The sequence below is a fragment of the Prorops nasuta genome, unplaced genomic scaffold (genome assembly GCF_024137725.1).
Source record: "Prorops nasuta isolate Cenicafe-Biocafe unplaced genomic scaffold, Cenicafe_Pnas_1.2 PNAS00059, whole genome shotgun sequence".
Taxonomy (NCBI): Eukaryota; Metazoa; Arthropoda; class Insecta; order Hymenoptera; family Bethylidae; genus Prorops; species Prorops nasuta.
This window is the reverse complement of record NW_027116856.1, coordinates 301,565-321,837: the sequence shown is the minus strand read 5'-3', so window position 1 is coordinate 321,837 and position 20,273 is coordinate 301,565. Positions and strand designations below refer to the sequence as shown.

Genomic DNA, 20,273 nt, shown 5'->3' with positions numbered 1-20,273 from the left:
ACCCCGACGATGTCATCCTTGGAAAACCAACGCGAAGAGCGAGCACGAGTGACCACGCGAGTGACTCGTTTAATAATACACACAGCTCGCATATCAATCGGACGATTACCACCGTTGGAAGAAATTTATATCCATTTCGGGCGAGTTCTCACGATTTCTCTTTTCGGTCCGGATCGAGCCACGAAGACCGCTCCTCGTCGATTAGACTCGTGGCAATTTTATTCACCGTTGTACTCTTGTCAGTTCGCTTTAATCCGGTTAAAGAAAAAATATTTTCACCCGCTATATTCACGAGAAGAATTGTTTTTCAAAAGCATCGATTTTTTTTTATAAAATTGTTCTTGGTGCAGGACGATTTTTGCGGTCCTTTTGGTAAAATCTATATCGGTCCGAGAGCCGCGAACCCGATCTGGATCATCTCTCCCAGTGGAGGAGATAAGCTCTTAAAGTTGGATACTTTTAACGGGTAAAGCTCGATAAGTCCGGATAATATTCATCGAGCGTTTAATGGATGTGAATGATTAAAAGGTGACCTCGATTGAATTTCGGCTACGCTATTTACGAAGTGTATTCAAATTAATGCTCGATGTGGCCGGGATGTATAATTCTTGATTAACGCTAATACATGTACGAGGATAAGTTGGCTCACCTCCGGCAACAGATGCTAAGAGCGATAAAAGCGGATGATCGATCTGCCGCGATGTAAAAGCCACCTTAACCGAATCCCATCGAACTTTCCGAACCCGAAAAGAAACGGTCTGATTTTACGAGGCCTCGTTATCAGCTTTGCCCGCTGCTCCTCCTCCCCCCTTCTTTTCTTTCCCTCAAAATGAACTCCCTGTCCTCCGCGGAATTCTTTTTAACGAATTCGAGAACCTACTTTACCTGCGGTGCACGTTCGTTCCCACTGCATTTCGAGCCCTTTCTTTTGTCTTCCTAAACACTGAATGATACAACCGGGATATATATGAGTTTGATAGTTTTCTTTTGGGTTTCCTGTAAATTTGTATAACGCGTATTTTGCTTTCAAATATTAATTCTAGATTTTGGGTTTTGTCATTGTAGTCTCGGTGACTGATATTTTCTTCGACCAAATCGTTTTTCGCAGAATTAAGCAAAAATAGAGACACTAAAGGAGCAAACCGTGTATGTAATTTGATAAACGGATAAGAGAAATAGCATTTCTAATTAAGGGGGATAAATCTCGGGATAAATTATTTATTCGATGTAATACTCTTATTTCTAATGGAAGAATCAAGCTCGATATCGTCAAGTTAATGTGTAAAGAAGCGAGGAACAATATTGAGAATTATGTATTTATTCTACTCCCATGATATCGATATAAAATCAATCAGAATTTCTCGTCATACAATCCATCGGTCTCGTCGAATAATTGGAACATTAAAACATTTATATATATATATATATATAGAAGCGAACAGGTAGCACGATGAGACATGTGGTTCAAATGCACGTAATTCACTGGAATCGTTAAAAGTCGAGATGATCGAGTAAAACTGATCGTACGTCTATCATTTGCATCCCGTTGCCTTGAGTCGCGTGACTATGTAAATCACGTGTGCCAACCGGCAGTAACGCTGTTATAAAGAGAGTTACCACTTACTGCACAGTAATCGTTACTTTCGTGACAAGAACATATGTAACCATCAATCACCCTGTATACCTTCGAATTGAACTCGTCCCAAGCGTCGTTGCAGCATTTGCCAAGAGAGAATTCGAACCCTTGTTTACTTTCGATTGGCAAATTCAACGAAAAATGGATCACGACAGAATTTCGTAGCAAAATAAAAATGGCGAAAAGAAGAAGGGATCATCCGATACCTCGATCGGCTCAACCCAACGAGCTCGAATAAAATATATATATATACAAAATTCGAGAATAAACCTCAAAGCACACCAAAGTCCATCGAGATCCTCTTATGCACAAAAGACGTTCCACCATTTTCTCGACGTTTTCATCGAATAGTTTTCTGGAAAGAATAACGGTGCTCAATGAAAGTTTCACAGTGATGGGGAGTTTGGTGATGAAGAGTCCTCTATATAAACAGCTCAGTGGATTCTTTCTGCTTTTTCAGGATTAGACAGTTATATGGAGCCGAAGTCGACTATAGAGTCGTGGAATCTCATTAACCGGTCTTTTTCTCCAACCGCGTTTGGTAGTGGTTTTCAAAATGGCTGTGTTGACGCTTTTGAAAACGAAACGAGACCACAACTACTGCTGCTGGTCCCAATGACGATTTTTCGTGGATCCCGTTGATCTAGTTGCCCCCCCCCCCCCCCTCCTTCTCCTCGTGCAAAGTTTCGTTGCTTTCCAAACGAACCATCGGGGCTCTCTCTTATTAACAATGCGCCCACCGCCGGAAGAAATGAATATGCATGAGCTCGACTCGAGTCGAGTCGCTTTTACGTTTACACGAGAAATTTACGTCTGAATAACGGTACCACTTGTTCGCTGACTGGCTCTCGACGACATCGTCTTCATCGTCGTCGTCCACGGTCGTCCTCTTCCCACCGGCCAAGAGCGCACCTGCCTAACCAATCCAACCAAACCCTCTTCTATATATATATATATATATACGTATAAGATCAAAACTCAGAGATAATACACGTACGAATATTAATTCTGTACGATCATTGTACTCGAACCGAATTACCAAACTGAGTGGTGCGAGAGTCGACAGAAAAATATATATCGATATATTTATACAGAATTCGATAGTCTTATCCGTGACACTCGAGATAAACCGATTTTCAAGGAGGCTAAACAGTTTTGTCTTGGGGATATTTCCTCCTAGCTTTCATCTTGATAAACATTTACAAATACGAGTTTATCCGAGAATTTGGATGAGCCTTTGTGTATCTTCATCTTTCGAAGTACTGGTCATCCCGTATTTTACCGATAACGTCCGTTTGAGGACCAGCGAGATCGATCCCTACGTCCTCTTTCCAGCAAAATTCCTCGTTATCTCATTTTTCCTCTTCAGCTATTTATGCAGATTCGCCGAGACTATTTTTTGGTCGTTTGCTGCTAAACTCCGATGCGATTCTATACAGCGACGAATAGCTGCAGAGGAGAGTTTCTTCGCCGTTGTTTTTTGCTCGCTCAAGGTCACTCCCGTCTCATTCTTCCGTCGAGTTTTTGAAAGCGCTGTACAAGAGTCACGCGGTCACGCGTTTTATACCTCGCATTCGCGTATAATTCGATGCTCGAAAGACGTGATCGGCAATCCTACCGCAGGGTCCATGCGTCATTCGCGCGGAAGAAAAATAATGCAGAGATACGGAATCTCTGGTACCTCCCGGATGCACCGATTCGGAGACAAATGTCGAGGAACCTGATAATCCTTGAGATTGCGATTTAATCATCGAAATACGGACCCTCGAAGTGTTTCTAATTTCTGACGATGAAAAAACGTTCTCCATCTTGATATTTCGTCGAAATCATCGAAGAGAGACTCGTATACATATATATAGAGTTCACCAAGCAAACGATCACTCGTGATAGGGTCGTTGTTAAGGAATTATTGAAATTTGTAGCGTTTTGATGGGGATTCTGCGAATAGCAGCTCTAAACATTATCGGAACGTCCACTTGACTCGGATTGACCTCGATAACTGACCTGCAGCAACGCGTATCGTCGACGACGCTTATAACTGGAAATGGCTGATCTCGACTCATCGTGGGTCAAGCGTTCGAAACGTAAATACGAGAAAACTCGTCCTACCTGTCATGCAGTGCCGGTGCGATCGTCAAGTTGCTGCGTTTAGCAGAAAACCTCCAATACCACCAAATATACTTTGACCGGTAATTCTAGGTAATATTTCTTCGCACTTCGAAATACAGTCTATATATATATATATAATTCCTCAACAACTCATACGCACTCTACGAAATCATTACAACGACATTCTCGCTAAGCCCAAGGATCGTTCCTCGTCACACACGGCGGAGAACCCAAGACAATCGCGTGTACCACCACTATCATCACCCTCGACATATATATATAGCTGAATCGGAACCATCAACAATATCACTGCTCCGTTTCCAATCAATGAATTCGGTTCGATTACACACCGCCTTTATCTCGATCGGTATACAGAGAGAATTATGGAATATCCAGCGTGGAAAGGATGCAATTAAGATTTCTGCGTAATGATCAGAAAATTTTCTCACTGAACCTGCTGCAGATTTCCTTGGACCAGACTCACGCTTTTCTCAATGTAACCTCTCGAGCACGCAACGATATACCAATCCCGGTTAAACTTTCCACTGGGAACTCTTAAAAAAAATGCTAAAGCTAGAATTCCTTTCGGTATTACATTAGATTTATAAATTTCAACCATTTGGTTCTCGCTGCTGCATGGGAAACCTACTCCTCTTCTCGCCTACTATTTTCAGCGAGAGTTCGTTTTAATCGCACAATTCGACATGGCAAGGGAGCACTCTGACGGAGATCCGCTTCGGATATACACCCAAGACGAGATTTCTCGCTCGTCGATCCCTATCTTCGACCGGCTATCGAGCGATATCGCCATTCAGCGCAAATTTGTGCTCCGAATAACAGCTACAGGTATATATATCTATAGCACTCTTCGAGATCTCGAACCCGGCCTGTATATAGACACACACATTTATATATATATATATATACATATACATACAATTTCTCGTTATCCGCAAGCATCGGAGAGTTTCCTCGAGACCAAAGAGGGTGTCGACGATAATCCTATATACACATTAACCCTGATCCTCTCCCGTCGACAGGACGATGCGAATCGGCGCGTGCAAAAAAGAGTGCGGGAACTCGAGCACCAGAGCGTTCGCTCGCGCTCTCACCGAGCACTCGGCAGTCACCTGTTATTCCCGAGCCACATGGGCGGTGGTGGGCCAGCGAAACGCCAGTCGGTGGCACCTCCGTTCCCGAAGAGAGCCGCGCGGGACCAGAGATTCGCGATTCTCTCTCCCTCTCTCTCTCGCGTCGAGTTTCGGCGGTGGTCGAGATACGAGGCCGATACGGAGTATCTCCGGGAGATCGAGGTACGCCAGCCTCACTCGGTTTACCCGCGAGACCCTGAAGGGAGGGTGTTCGTTCTCTCTCTCTCCGTCTCTATTTCGCACGTGGTCCGCGAGTTGTCAGGTGTCGCGGCTGCTCTCTCTCTCTCTCTCTGCTTCGAGGGAGAAAGGTCCCACTGAAAGTGCGTCTCTAGGGGTTTCGTTGGCCAGGAAGGAAAGCGTGCGGAAATGCGGTGGAGTGAGAGTGAGAGAGAGAGAGAGAGAGAGAGAGAGAGAGAGGGAGGGAAAGAGATTTTGAGAGAGAGAGAGATAGAGAGAGAGAAAGACAAAGATACGGTTAAACACTCGCGACTTCGCGGTTCGCGCGCGACTGACCGAGGGCGAGAGTCGTTATTGGGAGCAGAGCGCCGGCAGCGGCAGCGCGCGCCGCGTGAGAGGGGCCGGCCTCTTCGTCGACTCGCCGCCCGCCCCCCTCGCACACCCAACCGTCCTCGTCCCAACGGAATCGAGCCGAGCACCGACCGGGAGGAAGGGGCCTGTGTGCTCACTCTCAGTTTCCGTCCTTCTCCACCGAAAGCGATTAGTCGTGCGAACGCCGAGCACCGAGCGCCCGAGAGCGACTCCACCGAGCAGCCGCGCAACCAACGAAACCGAAACTCCGACTCCGCTCCCTTCCATCCTCTCCTGCGCGGATCTCCTCGTCCGCCTAATGCTATACTCCCCCCCCCCCCCCCCTCCCCACTCTCTCTCTCTCTCTTTCCAAATCCCCAGCTCTTCGTGCTTCTATGCTTCTTCACGCGATATGTGGTATGCTGTGTGGAAACTTTTAGGTTATGTTCGGAAATCTTGTAGGGTTTTGGTATTTTTTGGTGGGTCTTTTGTTAGTCTTGGGGAGATTGATGGTTTGGGTTTGTTTTATTGATAAGTTGGTATCGGAGAATTTTATGTCGTTCGAGATTCATGGGGAATTATGGGGATTTTTTTGGGGTGAATTCTGTCAGTTTGGATTTTTTGGGAAAGCGTTGAGAAAACTGAGATTGGGGAAGGTGAGATTTTTCCTCGCGACTGTATCGCTCGACTTCTTTCCAGCTTCGTGTCTTTCTTACGGTGGTCCGCATCAGCCTGTTTCTTAGAGGCGTGCGCCGACCGGTTGCACGCGATTCGCAAGGGCTCTAAATCAATATAAGGGCTACCTGCTTTTGTTTATAACCGACCCTTAAAATATTTCGGGTCCTCGCACGGCTGAAATCCCTTTTTCGTGAAATTTTGTCCATTGAAAACAAAAGTCAACAAATATTTGAAACACAGTACACGGCAAATCAATATTTAATAATTACGTTTATTCCTTTATCAACCATAAAATTTCTATCTATAGTAGAACAAGTATAAAGATTTTTCCTTAATAGAAAATTGTTGACAGTCCCAATCGATACTGTGCCATTCCTCGAAGGAAATAATTGCAGTTTATGCCTTTTGTCCGTTGCTCTTTTCAACCTTGGCGAAAAAAATCTCATAACTCAGACCAGGAACGAGTGTTGCGTGAGGTCGCCGAAATCATTAGGTCCGATTTAGCGACTAACGAGACTCAATCCTTCGTATCCTGTCTGGACTCTTTCGTGCCTGCCCAACGTCACATATATACATCTGTCCGTCCACCGCAATGGGACCCTTCGTGAGCGCGCATCATTTTTTTTTCTAACTCCACTCACCTATCTTCTCCCCTCGCGGATAAAAATAATTCCTCTTGAACTCGAACGTTCCACCATCAACCTTCCCGTAGAAATTTTTGAATTGGAAATACAGTCTTTATCTGGGTCAACGGTTTCCGTGTTTGTTCTCGATTTCGCGACGGAGGAAAATTTGACTTGAAAATGCTGCCTGCCCGGCCGATTGTGATTCGTCCGAGCGCTTAGCTGGACGCGAGCCAAATGGCCGCTGCGGTTCGTGGAAAATTTAGCGAGTGCAAATTTTGGAGCTCGCGCAGAATGAACGCGGTACCGTTCATTCATGAGAGTTTCGAGATGAAGCACGAATCGAGAAACGGATTCGGGCTTGTATAGGATTTTCCAGTTATGAAACTACTAAATGCACGTATATATATATATACAAAAATACGTTTACTCCTATTCTGTCATTTCACCATATGAAAATATCGCAGAGATGTTTCTGAATGTAGGGAACATACGAGATATAAAAAATAAATTATTAATCCTATATTAACGATTATACATTTTTTTCCATAAGAGTTTTGTCAGTTAAAACATAAAATATTTTGAAAAATTACCAAGCATAAATTGAATCTCTCTAATCTAGTTACAATGATAAACGTATTCCTGCATTTATGCGCTGCATGCATATTTTCAATAGCTCACCCTATATTATATATCGATAATCGAAGGGAAGCCCACGTTTCGATTACCCACATTGTGTATCAGAGATTGCGTCGAGCAGCTTCCGAATTACTACTTCCAACGTCACTATACACATTCGCGCCACTGAAAAACAATTCTCGATTCGCGTTTAATCCGCCATATTGTCTAATCGCCGAAGGTCCTATTGCGGCCTCGCCAAACCTACATAGTTAACTCCGAGCAGACAGCTTGACCATTTCCGCATTAAAACCACTTTGCGAAGGTTTCGAACCAACGTTAACCTAAGCTTTTTTCCAACAACTATCATTACCATTGGCACTGAAAGGCCTACTAACTTTCTTGACTCGATATTTGCGCAGATTCCCACTCTCGTGTCTTAGATGCAAAATAGTTTGCTGTGTATATACATATATATATATATATATATATATATATTTATATATAATTGCTGGAAAAATGCAGTGAAAAAACTAACACTAAGGTGTAAAGGAAGAAGTCAAGGCTAACTGTCCAGACTTTGAGAGACCTTCGATGGAAGGACAAATATAGCGTTCAAGGATTCCAAGGATCGTATAATTAATCTGACATTCATCGATGTAAGAGCGGAACGTTCGAAACACATCGATTAATAAGAATTGCGCAAAGCACTTTGTTGCTTCTATTCTTATATATATATATATATATATAAAGCAATGGAAATGAACATTCATTCGAGAAATCAGATTCACTGTGTTTGCACGTGTGTGTGTGTGTAATTCTTCTAATAGCAAAGCTCGCTCCTCTTATTACCTCTTGGTTAAATTCCTCCATTGCACCTATATTCACGTCGTGGTTACAATCCTCGGTATATTTCACTGCTGAATGCGCATCGTTCCCGTTACGCTTGCACTTTCATCGTCGTGGATGAAATTGCAACTTTCACGATTATCCTCGCGTTTCGTTCACTCTGAAACATTCGTTGAAGCTACACCATTATGCACCTATTCACTGCTCAAGGCAAACTTTTTACACTCGACTCGAATCAGATCCGAGAAAAGAAATTTCGATTCTTGTAAATTGGACGTAATTGACACAGACTTTTGTCGCATGAAATTTAATAATTGGAAAATGTGAGAGTTTTGATTTTTTTCGGTGAGAAAGAATGCTGTGGGAAGATTTATCTGTCGTGAAAAATTGTGGAATCGTTAAGACTGTGTCATGATATAGGATGTAGGGAGTTTCGCGTGTGGTATCAGCGATGAGTATCGAGCTCTTTTTATTTGCGATTGGTTAGCATTCTACGCGTGTCGCTGGATCGACGAACACGTAAACGTACAAGCGAGTATACACGAGTGACACGTGTGAGCCTCCGAACAGCAGGGATGGAGCCAGCTTCTCTTCAAGGATTTTTGTCCATTTAATTCAACGATAAACACGTTCAGTTTTTCACAACTTTAAATAAATTTCAAAATGTACTCTCGAACGTATAGGTCAGGCGATAAACAAATCTTCATCATTGATCGTGGAATCATCGCAACGTTTTGTTCCATATATCGTGCGATACTATATAAAAAGGGTTCGGTATAATTTCAATGAAAGAATTACAGTTGGAGTTAGGTTGATAACGATGTTTTGGACGAATAATAATCATCGCTGTCGGCTCAAGATTAAAATTGGAGATGATGTCTGTGCGAAATCGACTATAAAATTATAAACTCAAACATAAATCAGACGAGAAACGAATTTTCATCATTGATCACAGAATCATCGGAACATTTTATTCTACATGTCGTGCAATACTAAAAAGGGTTCGATAATTTCAATGAAAGAATTACAGTTGGAGTTAGGTTGATAACGATGTTTAGGACGAATAATAATAATCGCTGTCGGCTCAAGATTAAAATTGGAGATGATGTCTGTACGAAATCGACTTTGAAATCCGCTCCTGTGTAAGCGGGAGCGAGTCGAGCGACGCGTCTTGGACATACGAGGAATCGCCAGTACCGTTATACGAACACCGTCGTCAGAATCCTCTATTGACCGAGGAACGGAACGCACGGTGTGGATTAGAGCCGACGAACGTTTTAGGTGAGAACGAGCCGTTTTACCAAGTCCTCGGCTCCGTGCATGTCATACTAATGCATCAGCAGCCGACTATACTGTCTTATATCCCAGCTCCACTCGAGAGATCCCTTCGATAAACGTCGTGCCTCGAATCGTCGTAAAACGAACTGGTCGATTTCGCGATAAATATACTACGTACACCTTTACAGATCAATTTCTCACAACGACAAACGAGAAGAAAAGTTTTAATTTCTCATTGCTGATTGATCTGGTTCGTGTGGTATATATATATATATATAGCTTACATTTTATTTTCATTTCGTATAGAAAAAGGCGAGTATTGATTTATAGTTGTTGCAGAGGGTTATTATTGTTAAGCTCGATCTCTTTATTATCGGTCTTTGGTTAAGGGAGATGTTTAACTTAAATCTCTTAAGTATATATATATAGGTAATATGATAAATGAAGATTCGGTCGACGTCTCTGCAGCCAGTGAACAATAAACGGTTATTATTGGCTGGTCCAGATATTATCGAAGCTGCTATTCTGGTTAATAGTTTCCTCGTGTCAGATTATTGCTGCTTCGTGTTTTAAGTGGTTAAAAGAATTTCAGTAATTTAATGGGGAAAATCATAAAGGATCATGCTCCTAGAATATTCCGAAGCATTCGAATAAAAATAACACAAATTATGTGCAATTAGAAATTAAATTAATTTATTCGTAATTAAAGCAGCAAGCTTTAACCAAATTAAGACCCTATTTTCAAACTTGTCGAATAATGTGGATGAAAAATGATTTAAGATTTTTGTTGCGATTAAATTTCGTAGATACATTTCAGAGTTTAGAGTAAGAATATGTTCGAAGCAACGATATATTGGGACACTGACTGCTCCCAGTATAAGCAACACGCGACCTTACTTAACGTTCGAAAGATGATTCGTGACAAAAAAGCGTTTGGACAACCTTGCACATTCTTAATTTTTTCGCTAATAAGCACAAAGTTTGCAACGCGCTGAATTTATTCATCAGGACTGAAACTCTAAAAGATTGCAACTCTCAGCACGCACTGTTATTTCTTCGAACTCGCGACAACGCCAAATAGACGCCCAACGTCAATAACAAGGCTCAGATTCCTATCTGCCCCAGCCATGCCGTTAATTCGCTGTAATCGTTCTCGCGTAGTGATGTAAGACATATATAGACGAATATAAACCAACCTCGCTATGTACTCTCCATGACTAATCAGTCAATCCTCAAACTCTTCTATCATCGAGAACCGCGAGGAAAACGTGTCACGGAGGAGGAAAGTCAAAATTCGGAGAAAACAAAAACTTATCCAATCCATTAGAAGGATAAAAATTGCATCGATCGATCGATATTCAGCCTCTCGATCATTCTTGAATCATAGACTAAACACTGATGGTGAACATCATGTAAAATAATCAAATCTATGTTTGATTGGGTGAAAAAAAATTATCTTGTGGAGAAAAATAAGAAAAATTTTAAAAAGTAGCTGGGGGGGGAGGAATTGTAGGATAATTAAAAGGAGGAAATTTTTGGTAGTTTCGAAAGTAGTCGATGGATGATCGAGCGAATATTAAGATTGATGAGTCCGATAGGAGGGTCGCAAGAGAGATCACGCGGGAATAAGATTTGAGTATGCATATATATATATATAGAGAGAGCGGCGCAAAGTGGAGCGTGTGTGTGCAGAGAAAAATGGTTGACCGGCGGAAGGGCACACACACACACACACACACACACATATATATAGATGGAGGAATTCGTGGATGGTCCATTACCGGCACACATCTAACACAAAGTTGCTCTTGAGCGGGATACATGGTGGCAAGTGCGTTGAACCAAACGACGATGACGATGAATCGTCATTAAGCGGATCGCCCGGACCCAACGACTTCATTAGGAAACGAGACAGTGTGGCCCAGATATCGATGCAAATGCGTTTCACGCCTCTAACCGAGCTGGATGCCTCCGGCACGCCTCGCCCTGCCTCGCCCTGCTGTGTGCCTGCCTGCAGAGTCCAATCGACACCCACAGAGAGATTGTTTAACGACAAAGAATATATTTGTCGCAACGCGCCACGCGCGCCGAATCATTTACATAATTGCACTCGTCGAGCCGCGAGGGACACGAAGAGATTCAAGCCAATTCCTTCTCGTTAAAACCGAAAGCTATTTTGCTCTACCGTTTTCGTCACGGTAAATTCATTCACCACTTTGTTGCAAATAATCAACAATGAAGAATTTTGTTGTTGTAGCAATAATGCTTCCGCGAGGGACACGAAGAGATTCGAGCCAGTTCTTTCTCGTTAAAACCGAAAACTATTTTGTTGTACCGTTTTCGTCAGAGTAAATTCATCTGCCACTTTGTTGCAAATATTCGAGAATAAAGAATTTTGTTGTTGCAATATGCTTCCGCGAGGGACACGAAGAGATTCGAGCCGCAGTTCCTTCTCGTTAAAGCCGAAAACTATTTTGTGTCCAAGCTTCTTGAGCTAGCTTGTACCGTTTTTGTCACAATAAATTCATTCAACGCTTTGTTGCTAACATTCAACAACGAAGAATTTTGTTGTTGCAGCGACGATGCTTCCGCGAGATTGCGAATCAGTCGATACTGCGATCGTCATGGGTGGCGTTCGATCGGTTCGTGATTGTTTTTAATGAATAAGCTAAATAGGTTAATACATATGTACCATTAAACGGCACCGGCAGCTTAATAACTTCCGCATAGTGGTCAATGCTCTTCCTTCTGATACGGTGGTGCGTTGTCCCGCGTTAACGCTTGGAGAGTACATACACTCGCGGAGGGAGAGCAGCGTATTGTACGTATATACGACGTTATGTCATTACTCAGATGCAGTCGGTTTCATCATTTCTGCCCGTGTTCCAGCGTGAGACCACGCTCCGCGTTAGATTGGATCTAATTTTCCAATAAAGGCCATCGCTCCTCGCTGCATTACTGTCAATATTACTAAAGCGAACCACCATTGACACCTTTAGCAACAGGATAAATTTCACAAAATACCGCACGCTTCAAACTGTCGCAAAGTGCGTTCCATTAACCATCAGCCCACTCTTCGAGATAGGTACTAGTGCGTATAATACATTTTCGACGTGTATATGTCTACTTTTCGACTGAGATAGCATCGTCCTAACGCGTTAGGGTATTTCTTGAAGAGTCGAAGGTCCATTGCATCAACAATGTATTTTCCGCACCAGTTTTAAGGCTGAAATACTATTCCTTTCTTCATGTTTCGTGCGTTGGACTTCGATTCGTTCATTGAGATTTTTGCGATGGGAGACCTAGACCGAAGGTCATATTCATTCCGGTTCTATTAACCTTAGAGAGAAGGCGGTCTAAGCTGTAGGGAGATTTTTTAGCATAGTGCAGCACCGTACAATGCTGCTGACCAGACGCAATAGATTTCGTTGGACCCTTCCGAGAAAGTAATTATGCTTCAATTACTAAATTAGCCGAGGCTCGTTGCTTCCTATTTGTCAAAATTGGATTGAAATCTCAACGTGTACGACGCTCCACCTTAGTTTCACTATTGAACCTGTGGCATAGATGTGTCAACATCCACGATGCACGTCGTTCCATATTTTCCTTCCAGAAATACTGCATTAATTTTTCAGTAATTCTGCGAGTCTAAATTTAATCGCGGTCCAATCTCGAATCGTGGATTATACGTCCGACGTGTTTATATAGAAACAAACGCGAGTGTCATCACTTTTTCGACTTATTTTCGAGTCTCTCGATCGCTGTCGAATTCGCTGAATTATTGATAAGAGCGAGGCTTGCGAACGAGTACGTCTCTCGTATATACAGAGAAGAATTCTGCAGATATTATTTCTGTGCGAGCGTGCGTTGCTGTTATGGTTGATGATCGTCTATTCTGACCAAAGTCCATGGAGGTTACCGATTTCAAACGGATAAAACACATTATCTAAGCTGTAGAAGCGTTGTATTTTTGTATATATAGTCATGTCCCTGGAAATTTCTCCATGAAAATATAGCACCAACCTAAATTTGGGCCACTCGAATATGGAAAAAATAACCTTGTTTAATTGTGATCAAACCACGTACGATATAAAACGTGTTTGAAACAGAAATTTGAGGAGAGAGATGAAATACGTGCAATGAAAAATTCTTACAAAATTGGCAGAAAGTATAAATTAAAAGTGAAAACAATTTGATATAAATAAAAAAATCGTACTAAAAAAAATACTTGGACCAGTGAAAAATGGTTGCTTGGTAGAAACAATTTTTCATTGAAAATAGAGAAAAGTATCGAATAAACGTGGAAATGTTCAATCGTGGACGGAGAGAGAAAAATTGGAAAATGTTGATGAAAGATAAGAAATGGATGGATGAGTGTATATGGGAGAATGAAATATATACTGCGTTGGGACGAAGAATAGTGGCGAAGCAAAAGTCTGGCAAGATGGGAGGCAGGATAAGCTAGAGGTTACAGAGTATAGGAGGAGGAGGAGATGAGAGAGAGAGCCAAGGAGAGAGCAGTGCAACAACAGATATCGGGAGGTAGAATAGCGCGTAGGAAAAGAGAGAAAGGAGTACACGTAGCGATGTATACGCCACACAGCAGTGCCACACACACCGTAGATAGAAACGAAGATCGACCTTGCCACGTGACGTCACCTACCGTCTAGACGGGATCCATAGCTTTGAATGTACCCCAGTCTCCTCCTCCATCATGGATTAAATTCGAGAGCCAAAAAATTTCAAGCAAACAACAAGACCACCAGATCTATATCCATACCATCGAAAAATCCTCGCATCAATCTTTGCGTTGTCCCTCTATATTTTCTCGCACTAGTATATTTCTTCCTCCTCCAATCATATTCCGATTTTCCCCACTCCCTCCGGCTGTATCAAGAATTTCCACCTTGATCGAGGAAGGTGTCCTTGGACAGGATAAAAATTGTCGATGAATGTCAAAATTGAGAACGTCGTGTAATTTAAATTGTAACGATCGAGTAAGTCGAGAGAAAATTGTTGCTGCTTTGACAAAAGCGAGGGACTCGAAGCGCGGGGTGCGTGTTCCTCAAGGTCAAGGTGGTAATAGAAGTAGCCTATACGAATTTTACCCCGACGCCAAGCCCGTCCCGATTTTTTGCCTCCTTTCAGACTCCGATATACACGCGTGAAGAAATCCTTAGAAACTCGAAACTTTCGTGTCGAGCCACCTCGCTCTGCTTACCTGGTGGGATTGAGAAATTATCTTGGGATAATGGTTGGAAAATGCTATAAAATCATATGCAATCGTATATTATAGAAATTGTGTCTTTGACATTTAAAACGCTTTAACAAGACTGTTAACTTGTAATTCTAATGGAATATTCTACCATAGAAACTATACGATTCTTGTTGGCGATTGCGCAAAGGTTAACAAATTGAATTTTTGCACGTTTACCGCAATCGTCGCTTGAAATACGATTAAATTCGCAAGAGGAGAAATATGAAATATATATATATACACAGTGCGGGGCGTTATCCACGTTACGAGGCATAATTTTCTATATATTAGAGTGAATTCGAGAGGTTTTCGCGCCAGTGGCTTATCGATTAATCCATTGCACCTATATCTAATCAGACTTGGTAATTCATAAATTCCCAAGCAGGCGCGGTACCCGTTCTAAAGCCTGAATCTCTTGACATGATTACATATCTTTCTTTCCCTTGCAGTGTGTTCACCACGGAAAGCTTCTGGACTGCTTACGATCGTAGATCGATCCGATAGGGGCTGCTTCACCGCAGCCATGCAATGTCAAGAGAAGTGACGCAATTTTTCCATAAAACTGCTTTAAAAACCGCTGACGCGCCGTGCGTTCTGTCACAATCGATAGGATCGCGAAATGCCCCAATGACGATCCATCAAAGCTTCGTTGATTACCTCGAGAAATTTCTAAGAGGATGATAAAAATTCGAGCAATGAAATTTTAATAAAATTCATACTTTTTCAATGATATATAAGAAAATGTCGACGATCAAAACTAATTTTTAAATCGTCCTGCGATCCGAACGACGGAGCAAAATGTTTGGCGGATGTTCGGAGGAGTTTATAGTTTCCGGTGAAATCGATGGAGATAAAAATGCAACGATTTCGTGAAATGCAGGGGAATCGGTGGAAGGAGTGGAGCGAAGCAGCAGGCGAAAGCGAGAAAATAGGCCAGTAGCTTATTTATGTGCGCGGTGCTAACGATCCAGCGGCGACCCGTTTGTTTGTAGCAGCCTCGCATCGGCATCGGACCGTCAGAGGCATAAACACAGAAGCAACAGAATCATCAATTGACCGAAATTTCCTGCTACGAGCTTTCCTCCTCCATATATATATATATATATATATACGCACTGGAAGCACCCATCCATAGGTCGCGGTTAAGGTCCCCAGCTGCAGCAGCGTCGGATTATTTTGGACGGTAATGTGGGTCAGCGCAAGAAGAGGGCCTCTCTCTCCCCCCCTCCTCTGCAGATCTCGCCACGTATGTACTCTCGGTGCCACGGAGGGCGCTCCGCTGAGCAGCCCACAGCCAGACGGCCTGCATTAGCAGACAGATTGAAACACAATCGATTTAACGAGTGGAATCAGAAGCAGCCCAACGAGGGCCAAGGGCGAACCTCTTAAGTCTGATTCACCTGTTTGCCCCGTGACACTCTCCACTTGCCTAGGTCAAAGCCACTGAAGGAACGCTGACCCCGCACAAGTATCAATTATTACCGATTTTTTTTATATCGACGTTCGTCAGTGTTCCTCTGCCTAATTGTAACGACCTAGCCCAAACATTTCTGACGTCGTCGCACAGAAGAATTCATTGCCTCGACCTCCTTTTCCAGTGACCCAAAGTCGATCTTAACGACGAGAATGCAGATGTTACGATTTTGGACGAATAAAAACTTGCACTTCGCGTCCATCTTTCCTCTTATTGTTTTTGGTATTTGCATGCTTGACTGGTTTTATTCGGTTATAGGGTTGAGATATATATATATATATAACGATACGGATTGTCTCTGAATGTTCGTTGTGATGGTTGGAAAAGAATTCTGATCCGTAAATTTTATTAGCCTCCTTTCTTCTTCTTCTTCTTCTTCTTCGGTGATGTGTACCCTCGTTTGTTTTAGAGCAAGAATTTTTATTAGTTTCTAAATACATTCGAGCTGCTTCGTTTAAGCAAGCTTCGTTTTAATTGATAAGCTTCAATATATTTTCGAATCCTATCTGGGGAGATTTGTACGTCGAGCGAATAATAAATGTATATCGCTGCTGAGAAGGAAAATGTAAAGGTTAATTTTAAAAATGACCTATTTCTATCAAATCCTATGCAAGGTTGATGAGATTGGAATATCGTAACAGATTCGCTTGTTGATTATTCCATAAAACTGTTCTTTCCAACGTCCATCAAGGCTCGATAATACCGAACAAAGATATACGATCAATACGAGTTTCAATATTATATATTTATTTCGAGATATACAACCATTATGATGCATTCTAAAAAAATCTAATGTTTATCGCAAAGCACAACTCTCGGAATAATGTTAAAAATAAGCGTACAAAAAAGTGTCGAAAAATAAGCGTTGTACAAAGTTAAAAATAGAAGAGAAAAATTACTCGTAAAATATACTAGGTTACATTTAAAAAAAACTGATCCATAGTCAAATTTGGGTAAAAGTATAGAAATACGCGTTTGGAGGAGTACAGGCGGAAAAGCGCAAAGTCTCGTGCGGGCGAGCGACTCGATGCAAAGTCGCGCCAGTCAGGCAGGACAGAAATATACAATCCGTACGTAGAAGCTCCACTGGTTCTGCACCACGCGAGTGAGCGCCGAGCGCGCGTTGTTATGAGCCTGGAATACGCGAAGCAACCAACTAGTAACCCAGACTTTAGTATTCTCGCGGTGTCACGCCTCGTATGTACGAGACTTCCTCATTCCAGACTTCCAGACTCGAGCTATTGTAAAACGCTTCTCGGGTAGTGATGTCGATACTGTATCGATATATTGAAATATCGATACTTTTATGTCAATATTTCGATATTTTGTACCGATACTTTGCTCCGCGATATATCGTAATATTAATACTTTTTCGTTTCAATACATGCGGCAAAGTAATTTTAAAAGCTATTTTACTGCATATTTTTTTGCGGGCAATAAAACTCCAAAAAGGTAAGCAATTATGCACAATATTTTAGCATAGTTTTAGCAATTTTGTGCAGAATGGATATTATAAATTTCTTCAGCTGTTGATATAAGCTTTTTTTTCTACAGACATTCCCTTCCCTATACCATCCTATTGGATATACCAGTACGCAATATTTTCCTTTTTACCTTATTTTTCTCATTCCTTGTCATGAAAACTTATTTTTGTTGATATCATTTATTATTTGATATTATTTTATTATAGTGCCAACAAAAAGTAACATTTGGAAATATTTTGTAAAATTAAACACTGGCGGTAAATGCAAAATATGCCAAAAAGAAGTAAAGGGAAGCAATAACACCACAAACATGAGATTCCACTTGGAACGAGCTCATCCCACTTTAAAAATGGGAGTAAATTGTACAAGTGCGAAAAGAAGTGCATTGGTAATATTAATTATGGGACTACACTTATAGTTTATATCATTATAGTCTATTTTTTACTAAAATAAAATAGGTACTCGAAGATGATGACCCATCAAGTAACCCGGATGATCCTGACAGTGCAAATAGTATTGGCACTGCTACTTCCATGTCAACATCTTCTACAACATTATTGTCAGCTTATTATGCATTGGAAGAAACAGAAGGCTCTACAAGTAAACAGCCAAGAATTGATTTAACATTGCGTAATCAAACTTCATTCCAAGGTTAAGTATTTGTTTATTCTGGCTGTATTTTTGGACTCTTATTGTATTGCTTTAGATGTTCATTTACCAGTTGACATTCTATATAATAAAATTAGTCCTTACGATATCAAAATAGCTCAATTTTTTGTCGTTTTGACTTCATTAGAATAAGTTTTATTAATTGGGGTCTTAAAATGTGAAAAATGTTAAATTACAATTTTAAATGGATATAAGTTACTATTTAATAATATCAGTTTAATCTTATTTTAGATGGAGGTAAAAAAGCATTGGAAATAACCAGTAATTTATTGTTCATGATTGCTAAAGATAATATGTCTTTCTCAACGGTGGAAAAGGAAGGTTTTACAACATTTGTAAAAACAATAGCACCTTTGTATAAAATTCCATGCAGAGCAACAATTACTAGATTAATGGAAGAAAAATATCAAGTTTTATCTAGTAATATAAAATCGCTTCTGTCTAATACAAAATATATGTCGTTAACTACTGATATTTGGACAGATCCCCTAAATGTTAAGAGTTTTTTGGGTTTGACAGCTCATTTTATCCATGAAGATAAGCACAAAACTGTGACCATAGGAGTAACAGAACTTTGTGATAGACATAGCTCCAATAATATTCAAATGTGGCTATTAGATGTCACTGAAAAGTGGAAAATTAAACAGGAAAGTGTTGTGACGGTCGTCTGCGATAACGGAGCTAACATAAAAAAGGCTGTCAAGGATGTGTTTGGTGTAAATAAACAGTTGTCTTGTTTTGCACATACTTTAAATTTAATTCCTGCAAAAATCATAGAAAGTGATGATGTGCATGTCATATTTAAGAAAATAAAAGCTATCGTTACATTCTTCAAAAAATCTGTAGCTGCTATGGATAGTTTGAGAGCTGTGTCAAGTTTGAAATTAATACAGTCGATTGATACTCGATGGAACTCTGCACATGACATGATAATTAGATTTATAGAGTTATCAGATAAGATTGCGTCAATTCTTCTAAATTTACCAACAGCTCCAATGATGATAACATCAACAGAATTGCAGACTGCAAAAGAGTTTGTAGACTTATTAAAACCTTTCAAGGATGCAACAAAAATCATTAGTGGAGAATTTTACATGACAGCAAGTAAGTCGTTACCAATAGTGAGTACTTTAAAAGAAACGTTAAGTCAATTAATACCTATTACTGAAGTTGGAAATAAAATGAAGCAATTGTTGTTAGAACAATTTGAATTGAGGTTTCAAAACATTGAAGAAGAAAAAATTTTGGCAATGGCTACAATTCTTGATCCACGGTTTAAATCAATTCATTTCAATAATGAGACAGCATGCTCTAACATTATAAGTGATATAAATATGATATTAAATATTGAAGTTGCAAAAGAAATTGAAAACGTCAATGTGCAAAGTATTAATTTAAATAATACCAGTTTTTGGTCGTATCACGAAGCTTTAATCCATGAAATAAAATCAAAAGAGCGAACTACCTTTAATTCAAGCCAAATGCCTGAAGATTTCAGATTTTACTTAAGCCAGCCTCCTATTGATATTAAGGAATGTCCAATACAATTTTGGAAATCTAATAATTCAAAATTAAGTGAATTAGGACGAAAATATTTGACAGTAGTTGCTTCGTCTGTACCATGTGAACGATTGTTTTCTAAGGCTGGTCGAATTATCACAGAAAGCAGGAATCGTTTAAGCGCAGAACATTTACAACAATTAATATTTTTAGGTTCACTATCTATCCAAGATTGGATGTTTTTGTTGTAATTAAAATATAATTGTCTAAATCACCACTTAATAATTCAGAATCTTTATTTATTGGGTATTTCTGTAGAATAAAAAGAAACAATAAAAGTATTTCTTAATTTTATACAAATTTTCCTTTATTAAATTGCTTGTCACTTATAAATTCATTATTTACAGTTTACTTACAAT

At 40.7% G+C, this 20,273-nt stretch overlaps 2 protein-coding genes across 5 annotated transcripts in view; one reads left to right on the top strand and one right to left on the bottom strand.

The window, feature by feature from the left end:
• The window catches only part of Oatp74D (Organic anion transporting polypeptide 74D), a 76,121-nt gene that overhangs the window by 44,165 nt on the left and 11,683 nt on the right, over positions 1–20,273 (bottom strand). Inside the window, exon 1 of one of the 4 annotated variants that reach the window (XM_066745152.1) lies at positions 14,251–14,349. The exons of 2 other annotated variants lie outside the window; for them this stretch is intronic. The gene's annotated coding sequence lies outside the window, so the exon portion shown is untranslated. Of the gene's footprint in view, positions 1–4,682; positions 5,387–14,250; positions 14,350–20,273 lie in introns of those variants that run through there. One more of the 4 variants, XM_066745151.1, reaches the window with a different exon arrangement.
• Positions 17,452–20,186, top strand: LOC136784486 (E3 SUMO-protein ligase ZBED1-like). The gene is made up of 4 exons (XM_066745154.1): positions 17,452–17,653; positions 17,892–18,073; positions 18,144–18,336; positions 18,586–20,186. Exons 1-4 carry the CDS (start codon positions 17,467–17,469, stop codon positions 20,103–20,105), a joined length of 2,082 nt encoding a protein of 693 aa, XP_066601251.1. The 5' UTR covers positions 17,452–17,466; the 3' UTR covers positions 20,106–20,186.

Bases quoted from the DNA above. Each gene is read 5' to 3' on its own strand.
- LOC136784486 (XM_066745154.1), top strand. From the start codon at position 17,467: ATGTCGATACTGTATCGATATATTGAAATATCGATACTTTTATGTCAA. The intron at 17,654-17,891 runs GTAAGCAATTAT...ATTTTATTATAG, and splicing joins GGCAATAAAACTCCAAAAAG to TGCCAACAAAAAGTAACATT. The intron at 18,337-18,585 runs GTTAAGTATTTG...ATCTTATTTTAG, and splicing joins TAATCAAACTTCATTCCAAG to ATGGAGGTAAAAAAGCATTG.